An 18,073-nucleotide genomic window follows, 5' to 3' on the forward strand; every position below is an offset into this window, starting at 1 on the left:
ATACCTGGAATAAGCATTCCTATTGAGCCTTCAAATGCAGACCTTAATGAACCAGGGAGAAAGAAGAGGAAATTTGAAAAATAGCTACATTCATTCAACAAAAAAAGCCCATCAAAAACGGGTTTCCTCAAAAAAAAAAAAAGACTACTTCTAAACCTAAGTGTGTGATAGTTTGTTACCTTTACGTACATTTTAATAATTTTAGAAATTTGCATTTTTATTGAACTGTTGACTGTGTCTGTCTTATACTTCTTCATTTCTAGATTGAACAGAACTATTTATGCAGAAAAATTCAATTGCATATCCATCACTTAAATAGTGACAGGATAGCAACTTCAGGGATCTGTAAAGATCATTTAAATTGAGCAGTCATCTGCTCATTGAAGAGCAGATTAATTTTGCATAAGTACTTTGATTATTTAATATTGGTTTTAGAAGCAAAGACCAATCCTTACTAAGTCTTGAAAGCTGTCAGTGTTTGATATGGAATCTCTTTTGCCATTTTAATTTACCTAATTTACCTTAAGTGTTCCCTTACTGTGTTAAAAAGCCTCCTGCATTTTATTTTCATGGTCCTTGAACAGCTATGAATGTTTGGGAATTGGTAGGAAGACAAGAAACAGGACATTTTAACCTGATTAGGAAAATAGTTTTCTGTTGCCAGGTAATATGTGCTCATTATCCTTGACCTTCAGCTCCAGTGTCTCCCCAGAATAAGTCATTTGAGGTCAGAAGTGATACTTCAGATGTCTACATCTGCTTATAAAGAACAATGGCTTTTAAATTGCATCTGTATCAGATTATATAGGAGGGAGCTTGTATTAAGAACATTAAAAGGAATAAAATAGATTGTATTATTTGGTGTGCCACATTAATTACTTCCCTTGTTAACCACAGACCGTTAATGACTAAACTGGTGTTTTTAAGAATATTTTGGGAAAGGGTTGCCTTAAAGCAGTTTACTTTGCTTATGCCATTTCTTAAGCACTAATGGTGTACCAGGTTCATCACCAGTCATGTAAACTCTGCCTTCAAGGAATCTGCATTTCATTGAAAAGACTGGCAAATAAATCAGGTCAATCAATTGGGTATAATACAATATTTACAATCATGTATGCACTCGGTAACTGTGGAATGATCTTTTCAGTTTCCTGTTACTGAGGAAATTTTCAATTCACTGGGGTAGAATTTGTTTCAGTTAGTTGAAGGAAGTCAGCCTTGAAGTGTTTTAAGTAAATGGGTCACTTAGGGCAGAACATTTTAGACTTTGTTGGTTTATAACTACAACTGTGGCACTCAACTTGGCTGCTATTAAAGTACATATGCAGCTATAGACAATAGGTGAACAAATAAGCACAACCGTTTTACAACAAAGCCTTGCTTATGGACACAGAAACTTTAGTTTCATAGAATTTTATGTGTCACAAAGCATATTCATTAATTTCCATCCTCCAACCATTTAAAATTGCCTGCAGGCCACAGTTTACCTTCAGTGGAGCAAAAGGGGGCCTTCTTTGAATAGGGCTATAACTGACATATATGTTATCTTTTCAAGTTTGTTTTCTTATGCCTAATTCATGCATTAGGCTCAAAAGATAATCAGAAAGCTTATTTTTTCGTAAGGTCTCTCTAGTGGCACATATGCTAAGGCGCTTTTAAGGAATAGAGTTAGCCTTCATCTGGGTTCCACGTCTGCAGGTTGAATATTTAGGGAAAATAAACTATCTGTATTGAACACTAGAGACTTTTTTCTTGTCATTATTCCCCATAGAATAACAATAAAACAACTATTTACACAGTATTAGATATTATAAGTAATCTAGATATGATCTGAAATATGTGGGACAATGTATATGGGTTATATGTGGACTGCCATTTTATGAGACATGAGCATACATGGATTTTCATATCCACAGAGGGTTCTGGACCAGTGTTGCACTGATATCTGAGGCAATGACAGTATTTCACTTAAAATTCAAAAAGCTCTGAGACAGGACTACTGTCCCCATTTAACAAATGAAAAAGTTGAGCTTCATGGTCTACCTATATCAAGTAATGACAGGGATTTGATCTAGGTTATAATCACTATTTTGCTCTTTGTTTCTTGATTTGTACTATTAAAAAACAGTAGCCAGGGAGGCTCCTACTGAAGGCCCAGAACTCTTTATGTATAGCAGTTGTTGTTAGATAAATTTATATTGAATCTAAAGCCTGTGTGATTAGACTCAACTTCCCAATGCAATATCTTGTAACTGTGGGCCTCATGCTTTGATGGGCATTCACAGTTAGTATGTTGAAGACTATGAACCAGGACATAAGAAGGAAATTTTTCTTTACAGGTTAGCAATATGCTGACACTTTATGGAGTACTCTTGTAGAATAAGGAAGAAAATGATGCAATAATAATATACGTATTTCTTAGGGCCACTTATGAATAATTATTCTCTTTTGAATGAGATAGTTTTTTAATGATGATTAGTAAATACAAATATACATTCTCAAAAGATTAATAAACATAAGCCCATCTGTTCCCAAAATGAATATTTTTTTAAAAATAGCTATAATTAACTGACATACTTAGCTAACTTTAAACTTCATAATTCTAAGTGAAACAATTCCACTGTCCCCCAATTGTAGTGTTTCTCTGATTCTCCCATGCTCTAATCCTTTCCTTAGCCAAGCTTGAACTGGAGAGGGTGTTCTTGCCCTAAGAATGGTGGTATATTTACCCCCCGCCCCCGACAGTGCAATACATACGTTGTGATGCTGTTAGTACTACCTTCCCAATAGTTACATTTTTTTTTAAAGGTTTTAGAATGGCTGCCATTGGATTTAAGAATCTTCCCCACAGAAATGAACAAACAGTTCAAGAATAAAAAATTTAGGAAAACTCAATATTTAACTTCCTTTTACTTCTTCAATAAGCTTTATATCTAAAGATTTTATACAGCTAGATGGTAACTGAAACTCATTTGTGTTCACAAGTTTTTATATAAAAATATAGAGTGCCTTCAATTTAAACATTTGTCCCATGATCTTGAATGACTGCTAAATTTAGTGCTGTCAATAAGGCTTAAGTAGTTTGTTGACCCTGTAGGATAGGAACAAGTCATCAGCTCTGTCACAATTTTTTATTGTTAAACACATCACTCAGGATGAGTACAAAAATATTTATTGACAAAAAATAAACTTGTAATTCAGCAACTTGAAGTTCTAGGCGTTTTTCTGTTGTTCCTATGTCACTAAATTAAGCCCTTGATTTTTCACATTATGGAGGGAAAGGAAAAAAAGCAATGTTACTTGAAGCAGTTTTTCCCCAATCACCATCACATTATTGATCCTGTGCATAAAAATACACAAGGAGCTATTCAGCAACAATCTTTGGTTCTGACAGAGGTGTTTTATATACTGCTGTACTGAGACGGAGTTGCTGCTTTCATCCAACACCTCTGTGTTGTGTGGTCTTCCTGTGAAAGAAAATACCTGTTTTCAGTTTAAATAGGATCATTCAAGGATGCAACTATTAAGTGAACTGTTCTTAAAAGCCAAATGCAAATTTCCTTAGCAGAAAGGGACAGTAAACATGTGCTTTGACAAATCAACATTCTGTATCAAAATTAACCCCTTCTGTATCTTTATGCCTGCTTGCGTTGAGGTGAATAACTACAATTATAGCTCCTAAATTGGATGGATTTATCATAATCAACTTTGTTCAACTGAAATCTTAGAAGAAACTTACTCTGACACTATAACAGAATAACAAAAAGAAAAGTAAGGTGGCCTTTCTGTTAAATTCCATTTGAAGAGTTGGGGTAGTTGTTCATTGCTAATGCTAATACTGCATTGTAATAAACTGGCATATAAAAATAGATTGTCCTGTCAGCCAATTATGATTGGTTTCAAGTATGAATATATAATTAAAACTACCATATCAAGAAAGCCCAGTTAGCCGGGTGTGGTAGTGCACACCTGTAATCCCAGTGGCTCTGGCTGAGGCAGGAGGATCACAAGTTCAAAGCTGGTCTCAGTAACTTAGCGAGGCCCTATCTCTAATAAAATATTTTTAAAAGGGCTGGGGATGTGCCTCAGTGGTTAAGTAACCCTGGGTTTTAAAAAAAAAAAAAAAAAAAAAAACAAAGTATACCACCTTCATACAAACACTTTATCGCATCTAAAATAAAAAAAAATAATCAGAACAAACAAATCTTTAACATTTCTTTTAAGAAAATAGCCCTTAGGTGTTTGTAACCTGATATGCAATCTCTCAATTGTCCTATCTCCCCCTCTGATAAATTCTATTGTTTAGTTTGAGAGTCTTTCAAAGATAGCAAAATCAACATTGGAGGCAAAATCTTATGCCTCTTCTACTTTAATTTTAAGGAGCTGACTTCACTTGTTCTAAAGTAGAGCTAGTTCTGCCTCTTCTACATACTCTTCTCTTACACTCTTCATAATGGGGAAAGTTAAATTGAAACATTTAGATTTAAAAACCACTTTCTGCCACTGTTATTAAATGAATGGACAGGATGGGGACATAGATGGTAATTAACTTTAAACAGAATGGAGGAAAAGAGGTTGAAAAGTCACAGCTAATATTTCCAGCCTATAGCCATAATAAGCTTACAACCATATGTATTTTCTCCATACCTTTGTATTAAAAACTTGAGATTTATTCTCGACTTCAAAGGTTTGAGCATCACTTTCTTTGCAGTAACTTTCTGTTCCAATGGTATCCATAATGTTGCTTCCACAAGTCTGTGTATTATAACCACTATCCATCTGACAGGAATGAGAGAAAAAGAATACACCTAAGAATAAATATGCAAACTCTTAATTCACTTATCTAATTTACATAAAACTTACTTTGAAGAACTTAAAAGCTAAGTGAGTTACTATATATTGTAATTCACTACATGTGAACAATATTTACTGTTGACCAAAGAACAAAACTTTTAAAATACATAAACATCAAATGTAGTCTACACAGAACTGTTTTTCAGAGTAGTACTTTATTTCCAGTGAAATCTACCTTGTAATTTCCTTTAGAATCAGTGAATAAGCCACCAAAAACATGCTTTACTGTTACTTTGTGATCATATCCAGTAAATGAAAATGAGAATTACAATCAACATTGCTTTCCAAGCTTGTCTTTAAATGGTTTAGGTGCCTAAAAGGAATACCTAAAAGGAATGTCACTTTTAAGGGTATTCAAAATAATACACATTTCTTTTAAAAAGTGGTTTACATTATACTCATGCAACTGTTCATCATATCACATGTAATGGCTCTACATGTTCAATTTTTCATGTTAATAAAAAATGTTGTATTATGAGATACACTGTTCTGGCCCAGAAGAGCAAAAGATAAAGATTCTAGCAAACTCTAATTTGGTACATACAGTAATCCCCTTTTATCTGGGGGATATCCAAGATCCTCAGTGAATGCCTAAAACTGGATAGTACCAAATCCCATGTATATAATGTTTTTGGTACTACAAGTACATAACTAAGGTTTAGTTTGTTAGGCACAATAAGAAATTAATAGAATAATTACAACATTAAAAGTTAAGTGAATATGATCTCAAAAGATCTTGTACATAACAAAAATCTTACTGTACTATCTCCTTTTCACTTCAAGGAAGTACTTTATGGCTTTTCTTTTGCATATCTAAATTGCCATCATCACTATTCACACTTTGGGGTCATTATTAACTAAAATAAGAATAGGACACACTTCAATATCATGAGGATCAATCTGATACCTGAGATGACTACTAAGTGACTAATGGTATTTTATAGTGTGGACATGCCAGAGAAAAGGATGACTGACATCCTGGGCAGGGTGATGAGGGACAATGTGAAGTTTGTGTCATCATGCTATTCAGAATGCCATGCAATTTAAAACATGAATTGTTTATTTCTTTAATTTTCCATTTAATATTTCTGGACTATGGGTAAGCGAAACCATGGAAAGGAAAACTGCTGATAAGAGGGACTACTGTTTATGAAACACATTTACTGAAGAAAGATTCCAGGTCTAACATGGTACTCTTATGTAATACTATTTTTATTTCTTTTCAACATCCCTTTACAGATGAGAAAGTTAAAGATCCTAGTTTAATTTTCACAATATTAGAAGTAATGAAGTAGTAAGATCTGAGGCTCCAAAGCTCAGGTTCTATTCACAACACTCCATTTACTTGCATAATGCTGAGCACCAAACAACACACAAAATAACCCCAAAAAGGAATTCATATAGTACTTAACCCTGCTTTGCAAATTAGGGGCAGAAGGATGACAATGTACTTTTGTTATCCTTCTGAACATTTACAATAGCCTAGAAAGTAACCTTCTACCACTTATAATCCTAAGAAAAATGTTCTAGTTTTCAGGGATGGATGCATATTTGCTCACTACTGGGAGTCATGTTTCATTACAACAAGTCTGTAAAACAGAATCTAACATTATATCTCAAGGGAAACACCTGGTTCTGCTAACATTCAATAGATATTTGATAAAAAATGTAAATATCAGATTGCTTCCAGAGAATCTGCCAATAACTCTTTGTTCTAATATTCATCACTTCCAAATAACTGGCTCATAACTCAATACTAATACATAAATGAATTGGTCAAGGGAAAAGTTACTCGATAGTGTATGAGGAAATAAGGCACAAGGGGAGTGTGTCACATTCTATAGGAAGAGCAGGATCAATGAGAGTCCCACTCAAATGGTGGCTGACCTCAGAACTCTCATATAGAACCACTACCAATGTCAATGCCTACTGTGTACTACTAACCAGACTACACAGGTCATCTTGTTATTTCCATAGGCATCAAGATGGGCATTAGTACCACTTTATAGCTGAGAAGAATGAAGTACTAAAAATGTGAAAAAGTTATGGTATATGCACTGTCAAATGGATCCTGCCTTAAGATCCCAAAGCCTGGAAATAAGAAAACACTAATTCAAATTTAGCTATGTGTGAAAAGTGCATATTCTTAGGGTACTTTTAAATTTCTATCTGTTGTCAATCATCCTACTTTCACTTGCTCCTAAAATCTGTTTTTCTATTACATAAATCATAAGCATTAAAAACCTTTACATAATACTTCACAGTTGCCAACAGTTGTGCTTTACAATCACATTTCTTGAAATGTGGCTCAGCAGTTCATCACTATGGGCTCTCCTTGCTTGTGACCATTCAGAGGATCTTGTCTCCCGTTACCTCCTATCAGGCACTATTCAGTCACATTATGTAACCACAAATCATGCTATTATCCTATAATCCTATTCCTCAATTTAAAGAAGAGGTAGTAAATTTTAAAAAGTTGTCACTTTCTGAAATTCATAAAGCTAACAGAGCAGGGCACTATAACTGAAATCTGCCATGTTTTTCCAAGCCCATATTCTTTAATGCTATGCTAGCCCCCAAACTACAAACACTCTCACCCATGCCCATCCCAATCTCTGCCGTCTGATAAAAGTAGGATTACCTCTGCCAAACCTACCAGGGTTCTAGATTCTATCCCATCTTGCATGCCCCAGTTCCCTCATCTATAAAATGGATTACCATTCTACATATTAGGATATTGCATCGGTAAAGTATCATGAGGTTTGAATTCTGACTGTAAAACACTGGGCAGGGTCTCTGGTACTTGAAAAGGGGGCACATAACTGATACCTATTATTAATAATTCCTGCCAAATTCCTAGTTTTAAAACATCTCTTTTTCTTATATTTAAATATTCTGCTTCTCCCCTCTAAAGTAAAAACAAAGTGAAAAACCAAACTACAAAAAGATGTTGGACTTCTTCTTTTTTTTTTTGGCAGTACAGGGGATTGAACTCAGGGGAACTTTACCAGCAGCCTCTGCCCCATTTCAATTTTATTATGAGACAGAGTCTCACTACGTTGCCCTGGATGGCCTCCAAGCTTGTGATCCTTTGGTCTCAGCCACCCCAATAGCTGGGATTACAGGTATGCACTGTGCCCAGAGCCAAAATCGTGAACTTTGATGATTGCCTCTATCATTTCTTTCCATTAAAAAGTAAGTCTTTTCAAAGAGTTATCTACACACATGATTTCATTTCTTCACCTTCTTAAACATTCCTTCTATTCACTTTTCACCTTCCCACCTTAAGGCTGTTCAATTATTAGTTCTTTTGTTATTATTCTAGCAACCACTATCCAAGGCTCTTGTTTTGACATTCTTTCCTGTTCAAGATGCTCCATTACACTATACTTTAATTGTGTCCCTTTCTTCTCTTACGCTGGTTCATTCTTGGACTACTTCAGGGGATTTGTTTCCTTTATCCAACTGCTCAATTTTTCCTCAGGCTCCAAATCTTAGTTCACTGCTGTTCTCATTATACAGCCCCTCTGGCTGAACTTGTCTACACATTCATCCTGTTTTCATTACACAAATATTTAATGTGTGGCTATTATGTGCCAAGTTTTGGTATAAGCACTAGGGATAAAAATATATACAATTATTAAATTAATGGTATAAATGGGAAGAATGAAAAATTGGACATGATATTATAAAAACATATAATGAGGACTAGTGTGGTCACTGTGATTAAGGAAGTTTTTTCTGAGGAAGTGACCAAGAAGTCGTCAACCGAAAAATAAAAAGTTAACTAGGTAAAGGTAAATGAGATAGAAAGAAATTCTTCATGGGATGCATAAAGGCCCTTTCAAAGAAAGGAACATGGTTATTCATAATTCTGAAAAGCCAGTGGGACTGAAACAAAGAAAACAAGGGGAAACAAAGGTAGAAAATAAGACAAATGCCAAACTATGCAATGCCTTGGTTGCCATATCATAGATTCTAAAAGAAAATAAGAAAAAAATTTATAAATTAAAGATGTACAAATAAGAATAAAAAGTGATAAAAATATAGTCAAAAGTTTTTTTTTAAACTGGAAAATCAAAAGGAGTTCCAGAGAGAATAGTGAAAATGAGAGAAAAAGCTAAGCTATTTCTCAAGAAAAGATCATAAGTTCACAGTCCATAAGGGCATTCTGAGTGATAGCAGAGTAGATGAAAAGAAACCCGCACTAAACAAAATCACTGAAATTTCAGAACACTGCTTTACCTACACAGGTCCAGACAGGGGGAAAAAGATATCTGCAGAATATTAAGCATTGAATAGATCTCTCACTAGCACAGTGCTTTCAAACTCTAAAGGGCAATTATTTCTAAACTTAAATGTAAGGGAAGAATGAACACATCAGTAGATAGGCAATGTCTTAAAAAATGTCCTCTTCCTTAGACAGCTACCAGAAAATGTATTCCAACAAAATGAGAAGTAAATCAGAAAAAAGAAGAATGGGCTGCACAAAACAGGAAGCTACAGAACACGGGGGGAAGTTAAGGGAATTCCCAGAATGACAGCTGACATATGCACATAAGTCAGTCAATCCACAGGGAAGTAGGTCAAAAGGCTCTGGAAAAACATGTTTTGTTTTTGCTTGAAAACTACCTCTGTGGTAGAAAAACAACAATAGATGAAAACTGTTTTAATTGCAAAAATCTCCGCAAAAGGTAGGCATTATGATAGGACCCAAAGGATAAAATTGAGACTACTTGGTTGATATCACAGACAGAACATTTTAGTTCAACATAAGAAGTGGTCTATAGGGTGAGAAAAGTTTGGAAATGATATAGAATATCCCTGTAGGTACTCAAGCATAAATTAGGCAACAATTTGGTAGTGACTACAATTAGAGAAGAATATAAGCTGCCACTGGGTAATTGAATTAGATGCTTATTAAGGTACATTTCAACATGGGCATTTTGTAACTCCTCTATAAATGCTCTGCCAACAAAGAAAGGGGGAAAAATGGAAGAGGGAACTAAAAGTTAATAATACCTTTAAGGCTAAGTTTATATCTTTTTCTACTTATGAAACCAACTTTAGAATCTAAAATATGTAAAAGTGATTCTAGTGTAATCTTTTTTGAGTAAGGAACCTAGAGGTCAGGAGAGGCAACATAGGCATAAAAATATGAGCAAAAGATTATATTTATTTTTAAATCATTTAGAATTTGTCCATATGTTTTCAACTTCAGCATGCCAAAACTGACAACACTAAAGCATTATGGAGTTATTGTGTCAACTACATGAATTAATACATATAAAGAAGTTAGAAGAGTGCTTGCACATTGAAATATGACATAAAACTATCTACCATTGTGAATCAGTATAAACTTGGATTAAAGAACATGGACTCTAAATCCAGGCTGTTAGGATCAAATCTTGGTTCTACCACTTACTAATTATAAAATTTTAGGAAATTTACTTAACCTCTCTTACTTTCAGTTTTCTCATCTGTAAAATGGGGGTATTAATACATCTACTTCACAAGATTATAGTGCAGATTAACTGCATTAACACACATAATGGATTCAAAGTAGTGTTGGGCACATACCAAGGACTATGTAAGTGTTAGATGTGGTTACAAAGAAATGGTAGACAAGATTTGTCCTTGTGACTATTTTGAAGATCGTTTAATATTCTCTGCAAAATTACAGAGTAATGCAATTAATGGAACAAATGTCTTTCAAAAATAAGTATACTTTGGATGAAATATATACATCTGTCAAATAAATGAGGATTACCTATTGCCAGATACTGGAAAATTGGAGGTGTACAATTATATGAAAAATGTGGGCTATAAATCACATTTTAAAAAACTACAAAAAGTTATACATAAAAATGCTCTAAACTGTTTGCTCCTATAATCACTTAAAGAAAAAAACACTATGTATTTTTAGAACATGAATATTATACCAGAAATTGCATTAATTTGGCATTAAATTCACATGAAAGATGAATCCTGAGAGGTTGCCTTACTCTAGTAGTCTACAAACACAAAGCAGCTTGATTCCTTTTCTGCTCTCATCTTTTCTTACTCCAATAGGAAACACACATAATAATGCATACTGAATTATGTACTATGATATGCATAATTAGCTCTAATAAAAAGAAACTAATCCTCCTGATATCACTTGGCACTGATTTTTTTTCTAAGTATAAAATGCTACAGTCCTCACATTTAACCCATTAGCTTTCTCACACTATAAACTTGGGAAAAAAGGATAAAGACCACCAAGGGAGTAAATGAAGGACAATAGAATATTAAAATATCTTACCTGAATGTTACTGTTTTCACAAGGGAGAACACTGCTTTCTGCAAGAGGTGACATACACATTTGAGAGTGTTCAATACTAAAGGCAATTCCACTCACAAAATCAGTCATAGGCAAACTCCCATTATCAACTGGCTCCTTAATCCAAGTGTTCTCATCTACTGTCTCTACAGGATCAACCATATCCACAGTGTCATTCTCCTCACTTCCAACGTCCTGCAACAGTGCTAATTCCTTCTCAGAAACACTGGACTGATTTTGTGTAATGGACATGGCAGTCACAACTAAATGTGTGCCACGTGTAGAACTGTCACTATTCAATTGCTGAAGGTGTATTTCTGCAGCATCAATGATGGGAGATGAGACTTCTGTGGAAGGAACATTATCATTATCTTCTTCATCTTCACTGTGAGTCTCAAGAGTAAAAGGTATCCTAATCAGTGAGGTCCGATACTGAGAACCACCTCTACACATCTCAAGTCTCATAGGAGACCAATTTTTAATTGGTGAGCAGCCATCTATATAAGGACTTCTGATGCATGGATTAGTAATTCCATTAGAATTTGTTCCAGATGAAGCATCAGGAGAATGAAAAGTAAACTTCTTTTGATCTAAAAGATTAAAAGAAAATCACATCAGAAAAACATGAAAACTTTTGGAAAAACATTACTAAATGTTAATCATGTTTCGTGCCAGAAAAATTGGATTACTGTATGAGTTCTGTTGTACTAAGGCGAAATTTTAGTGTTAAAACTAATAACACACGTAAATGTGTCTCAATAAGCAGGATAAGACTCAAAAATAGTTTCTCTGCCTTTTTCCCTATTTTACAATATTTTACTTCCTGAAAATTATTCTCCATGAACATATCACTATTATACCAAAATTATTCATAATACCACCCCTACACATCTCAAGTAGATCCCTAGTAAATCCATTGAGAGAAACAATGTAACACACACACCTAGTAAATTAAATATATAAAAATGTATTTGCTTTTATACAAAATACCATAACCAATATCAAAAGGCAAAAAAAGAAAATAATATTTGCAACAATAAAAAGCCTAATGACAATCAAAATAGTAAAAATGCTTTAAAACTCAATGTTTTATAACTCATTAGCTTAATAAAAATCAAAGATTAAAAAATAGACGAAAGTACATAAATAATCTTCCCAATGGTAAATTACATATAAAAAGTGTTCAACCAAACAAATAATAAGAAGTATAGATGCTTAGACAATTAAAAACTATTCATCAATAACTAGAGACTGAACTAATACTTTCCCAAAACACAAACGGCCAAGAAACATTTGGGAAAAGTTCAACATTCTTAATGAACAAAGATACAAAAATTAAAGCAGTAAGATATCTTTTTGAAATGTATTCAAATAATGAACATCAAAAAGAATAATATCAATATTTCTGGATGGAAAAAAACAACTTTCCTAGACATTTTTTGATGGAAATTTCAACTGGTACAACCTTTTATAAAGAAAATGAACAAAATTCATCAAGAGTTTTAAAATATTCACCCCTGTTTGACCAAATAATTTCACTTGAGAATTTAAGCTAACAATATAAATATATCCAACATAATATATACACAAGGATAATCATTAGTTCTATAAAAAAGAAAAATTAGAAACAATTTAAATGGTTACCAATGGTTAAGAACAAATGACACATGGGACTGCGGTGTAATTCAGTGGCAAAGTGTTTGCCTAACATGAATGAGGCAGTGAGTTCAATCCCCAGCACCACAAAACAAAAAGCAAAAGAAAAGCAACAATAAATGATATATGCATAAAATGTTTCAAAACAATGCTTTTGAAAGAAAAATAAATGACTTGCCTGGCCTAAGAAAGGCAAAAGGCAAGAGGCAAAAGGCAAAAGGCAAGAAAAAAGAAAATAAAATAATATCTGCAACAATAAAAAGCTTTGTGAAATAATAAAATGCTTTGTGAAAAAATAATATACAACATATATAAACATACTCATGTTTATTCATATATATACCCATGTTCTTACATTAAGAAATTACTAACAAAAGTTTTCAATTTTCCAATTTTATTTACTATAAAAAGATTTTCTAAAAATGTAAAATTTTTAAAAAGTGGTATCATTTTTTTTCAGAGAAGTACATAAATTTCTATATATTATATTTAGTTTAAAAACCTTATCCAAATATACCTCTTTACAAAATATGAATGTGGTTACCAAAATCTAAAACTACAGATCAGAAGGTATATAGAGAACAACTTGTCTCTCAAATTGCCACCTTTCTTTTATAGTGATATAAATATTGCTAATCAGGTAACTATATTTAATAGTAGAGTAGAACTTTGAGAATTCCAATCTTTGAAAATAAATTGTTCCTTTTGTAAACAAAGTTTCTACACATTAGAATGATCACTTATAGCTCTGATAAAAGAGCCTCTTCAATAAAAAATATTCAGAGTACAAAAATTTTAACATATTTTGAGACATACCTGAGAGTGGTGTCTTTCCTATCTGAAGTGCAATTGGTGAGAAAGTGGGTGAAGAAATAGGTGAAGGGCTGGTTATGCTTCCCAAACTGTATTTTTTTGCATTAGCCTGAATAGGACTAGAAGAAAACTGCTCCTATGTAAAAAATATATAAATAATAAATGAGTATGTTTATAAGGTTCTTTTTTTCAACTCATACTGCATCCTATTTGTCTTCATCGTCAGAAAACATTTGTAAACTAGGAATCATTCACAAGAACCAACAAAAGGCTCTTGGTAACAAAGATAAGAAGACTACTAGAAAAATTCTGAAATAGAATGTTAGTCAAAACAATTAAATGCATTGTGTTTAAGCAAACCATCACCTTTCGCACCAAGCAAGTATGAAAAAATTTTTAAATTTATTCCATTAATGCCAATCCAGTTGTGTTACATTGTAAAATCTTTCATAATTCTGTAAATAACCTATGTTGAGCTTCCTTGAAACTCATGATAAATTTGGTCATCCCATACACCTCTAAATACAAAATTGGAAAGTCAGACTAAAAACATTGCTAAGATAATGACAACATATGAATTGGGTTTATAAATTCATGAAGCATAATACCCAGAAGACAAATTTGCCTTTTGAGTGCAATCTGAGCATCTAGATCCAAGTATATCTGCAAGTCAACAATCCACTTATTAGTATACTTCTTACCGAACTTGGTGTCTGCACAGGGCTCTTATGCTGTTCAGGAGATAAATCTATTGAATAAAACACCTCAAGTGAGGCTTGAGCACTGCTATGAGGACTTCCAGGAGAAGCCGAAGGTAAGGAGTCAGAGATACTTCCATTCCCATCTAAAAAAAGCTTTCTTCTGAGAGACGAAGAACTGAGGTTTCCAGGAGACTGATCTGCAAATTCATCAGCTCTAAAATAGTCACCTATATTTAACAATAGCAGAATGAAAGATAAAACTAGTCATTTTGAAGAGTAATTGTACTTCCGTTACCTGATTTTTTTAAAGCAGCAAGAAGCAGGTTTGAATTTTTTTTTTCTAAAAGAGGGCAAAGTTTAATTGTATATGTGACACTTAAAATCTTACATTATTCCTTCTTTTTGGAGTGCTTCACTATTAATATTATACTAATATCTACAAGGTGTTTATAGTTTAGCCTAGAGTAAAGTTTGTTATGATATAAAAGTTAATGCACGCTACGTTCAAGAAAAAGAAATTTAGAATAGTTTCCCCACTTCTTTAGAAAGAAGCTTTGGCGTGTATTCCCATTTACTAAACAACAACTAAACAAAACCTTCGTTTTAATTTATTAAAGGTTTAAACAATACAGTATTTACCTAATATATTTTCTAAATTAAAATCCACGGGAAGAGACAGCAATGTCTGACAAGCAGCTGGAAGCAAGCAGATAAATAAATAAGTGCACACATGGATAAATCAATGAAAGTATATGACACACAATTTAGCATGTGCTTCCCAATAAACCATCTCCCCATGATGTTCTAGCCAAACTGAATTTCTCCATTTGCACATTCTATTACATACCATGCAACCTTACTTTGAGAGATTCCCCACACTTTCTACCAGTGATGAAAATGTGTTAAGAGTAAAAGTGAACTCCTGGCTATGGTGTTGGCACACTGAATTCAAAAGGAAGCCAGTCTATACTTGGGGAGATTTCCCATAACAAATTTTCAAAGGAATGCTTTCCAAAAGCATGGATCAAATCACATGCTTTGAACAACAACAACAACAAAAAATACAATATTACTATTTCCAAAACATGGCTGGATGCAACTGTTAGAATACATTTATCTTTAAAAGTTAGCTTTTTAGACTTTATAGCTCTTTTCCAAAAACCAAATAATCTAAATTCTAGAGTAACTACATGAACTGGGTTTAAATCAAATGTAGCTTACTATGGAAAATATTTCTTTTCAGATTGTGTTCATACTTACCATTGCTTTTCTCAGAATGAATACTCAGCTTTCTTCCAACTGGAGAGTCGCTATTTATGTTAATGCCTGTAAAACATTTTAAATGGAAAACTATACATTTATATTCATTTACTTTAAGTTACTTTTCCAGAGTAAAAAAATTACATATTGGGGAGTTTTTATAATGTTTTAAGAATAAAATATCTGTATTTAAAAGTATATATTTTGGCATGTTTCTGTTAGGTTACTTCTTTAACATTGAGGAGATAGAAGGATAAAATAAAAGGATTACCATAGCAACTAAAGGGGAACCAAGTAGTACTTTTTTCATTTTTAAAAAAATGACAAATAACAATCATATATTTTACAGTGCACAGTATGCTATTTGATGTGTGCATACATTATGGAATGAGTATATTAGGCTATGTTGCATATCTATCACCTTACCTACTTCTTCCATTGTGGTGATAATATTTAAAAATCCACTTTTAGCTTTTTGAAGCACACATTATTATTAACTATAGTCACACTGCTGTGCAATAGCTTACTATAACTCAGCCCTTCTAGCTAACTGAAAGTTTATGCTCTTTGATCACTATCTTCCCAATATCCTCACTCTCCCACACACCATTCTTTTTCCAGAGAGTTTTATGTTTATAGATTCTACCTATAAGTGGAATTTGTTTTTCTATGCCAGACTTATTTAACTTAGTAAAATGTCCTGTAGAATGATTTCATTTTGTTGCAGATGACATAATTTCCTTCATTTTTTAGGGGTAAATAAATAGTATTCCATTGTATGTGTGTATACACACACACACACATACTATGCTCAGTTTCTTTCACAATAAGAGTAAAAAGTATTAGTGTGAAAATATTTTTAAATCTGAAGTTTTATAACTTTAAAATCACCAGATAAAATCAGCAATGTCAAAAATGACTAATAAAAGTAAAACAAACAGTACTTTAAAAAAAAAACCAGAAAGCTTAAAATAAAAGGCCACAGTAGATTCTAGTTTAAGATTATTAGGTTTTAACAATTCTAAATACATGAGGAGTAGGTGAGCGGGCCAATGACTTAAAGTCCTCTGTTAAATACTATCACAATGAGTAAAAAGATAAAATTAAAAAATAAAATTATGAATCCTGATGCCTTCTTCATTAAGCAGTGTGACCTTCTCTAAGTAAACAAGGCTCTCCTCTGGGGGTAGGATGTAGTTCAGTGTTAGAATATTTGCCTAGTGTGCTCAAGAAAAAAGAAAAAAAAGACTTTCCTCTGTCTAAAACTTTTTAATTGTTTTAGGATGAAGTCCAAACATATGAATGGTTTGCAAAGCACTTCAAAACTTTATTTATCTAACATGTCTGTAAACCAATGAAACATTATTTACTTGAGTACCTTAAAAAAAAAAAAAAAGTATCTCTCTTATCTTTAGGTGCTGCCTCATATTCTTTCCTTTCTACATTTTTTCCACCATCCCTAACTATGGTGTCAACTTGAATTCTGTCTTTTACCAACAAGCCTCCTCTGCCCTTCTGAAGCCAGATACCCACAGCAACATTATCACAACACTTTTCACTCTACTGCAAGTATTCTCTCAGTGTTTCCCTCAGAAGGGCTTAAACCAGTTTAAGACCGCAATCAAATGCGGGGAAAAAAAATGATATATTTGATCATAGTAAAATAAAAATTTCAATGCAACCAAGCAATCAAGAAAATACATACCTAGAAGAGAATGGGAGAAGATATTTGAAATGTTTAAAACCAATATAACTATAAAATACAAGGTATCTTAGAAATTAATGGGGGAAAAAGAATAGCAACTCTAATAGGAATATGACCAAATAATTACAAAAAGACATTTTTCAGGAGAAAAAATAAAATAGGCCATTTAACATATAAAAATTAGGGCTGGGGAGATAGCTCAGCTGGTAGAGTGCTTGCCTCGCAAGCACAAGGCCCTGAGTTCGATACCCAGCACAAAAAAAAAAAAAAAAAAAATTACTAATATATGAAAATTAAAACAATCATTTAGACCATCTTAACATATAAGGCAAAATTCAAAAGCTGGGTAATGCCAAATATTGGCAGAGAAGTCAGTACATAGGAAACCTAGGCAGTACTGACCATGCAGATCTTGCAGATCTTGTAGACACTATGAGAGCAATCAAGCATTGTGCAGTCAAAACTGGATAACTATATATCCTGTAACTCAGAAATTCCCTGCCCGTGTATATAATTCTCACAAGTCCTTTAGTAAAAACATCAAAGCACCTTGATATAAAAATATTGGTAACAGTAAAAGATAACAGAATAAGCTTAACAGTTATCAACAAGACCACGTTCCCTCCATTCACCCTTTTCTTTATCCATCATTAGATTACTAATAGTGAGCATTTATCATGTGCTAAGCACATAAGCTTAGAGGTATCATTATTTTATAGATAAAAGAAACTGAAGTAGAGAAAAGCTATGTAACTTGTCTAA

General features: G+C 33.1%; 2 protein-coding genes across 6 annotated transcripts in view; one reads left to right on the forward strand and one right to left on the reverse strand.

Annotated features, from left to right (window-relative positions):
• DIS3 (DIS3 homolog, exosome endoribonuclease and 3'-5' exoribonuclease) overlaps positions 1–4,024 on the forward strand; it is a 39,775-nt gene extending 35,751 nt beyond the window's left edge. Inside the window, exons 21-22 of one of the 3 annotated variants that reach the window (XR_013763669.1) lie at positions 1–1,492; positions 1,556–4,014. Coding sequence is in view for 2 of the 3 variants with exons in the window: in XM_079138921.1 (XP_078995047.1) it covers positions 1–84 (84 nt within the window). In the remaining variant the exon portion in view is untranslated. The other 2 variants (XM_079138921.1, XM_079138920.1) reach the window with 2 other exon arrangements.
• BORA (BORA aurora kinase A activator) overlaps positions 3,157–18,073 on the reverse strand; it is a 27,191-nt gene continuing 12,274 nt past the window's right edge. The window contains exons 6-12 of one of the 3 annotated variants that reach the window (XM_079138925.1): positions 15,607–15,672; positions 14,986–15,042; positions 14,347–14,573; positions 13,649–13,781; positions 11,159–11,766; positions 4,648–4,779; positions 3,157–3,467 (exon numbers count right to left, since the gene is read on the reverse strand). In XM_079138925.1, coding sequence (XP_078995051.1) covers positions 3,402–3,467; positions 4,648–4,779; positions 11,159–11,766; positions 13,649–13,781; positions 14,347–14,573; positions 14,986–15,042; positions 15,607–15,672 — 1,289 coding nt within the window. In that variant the 3' untranslated portion in view covers positions 3,157–3,401. The other 2 variants (XM_079138926.1, XM_079138927.1) reach the window with 2 other exon arrangements.

The sequence above is a fragment of the Sciurus vulgaris genome (assembly GCF_902686455.1).
Source record: "Sciurus vulgaris genome assembly, chromosome: 4".
Lineage (NCBI taxonomy): Eukaryota > Metazoa > Chordata > Mammalia > Rodentia > Sciuridae > Sciurus > Sciurus vulgaris.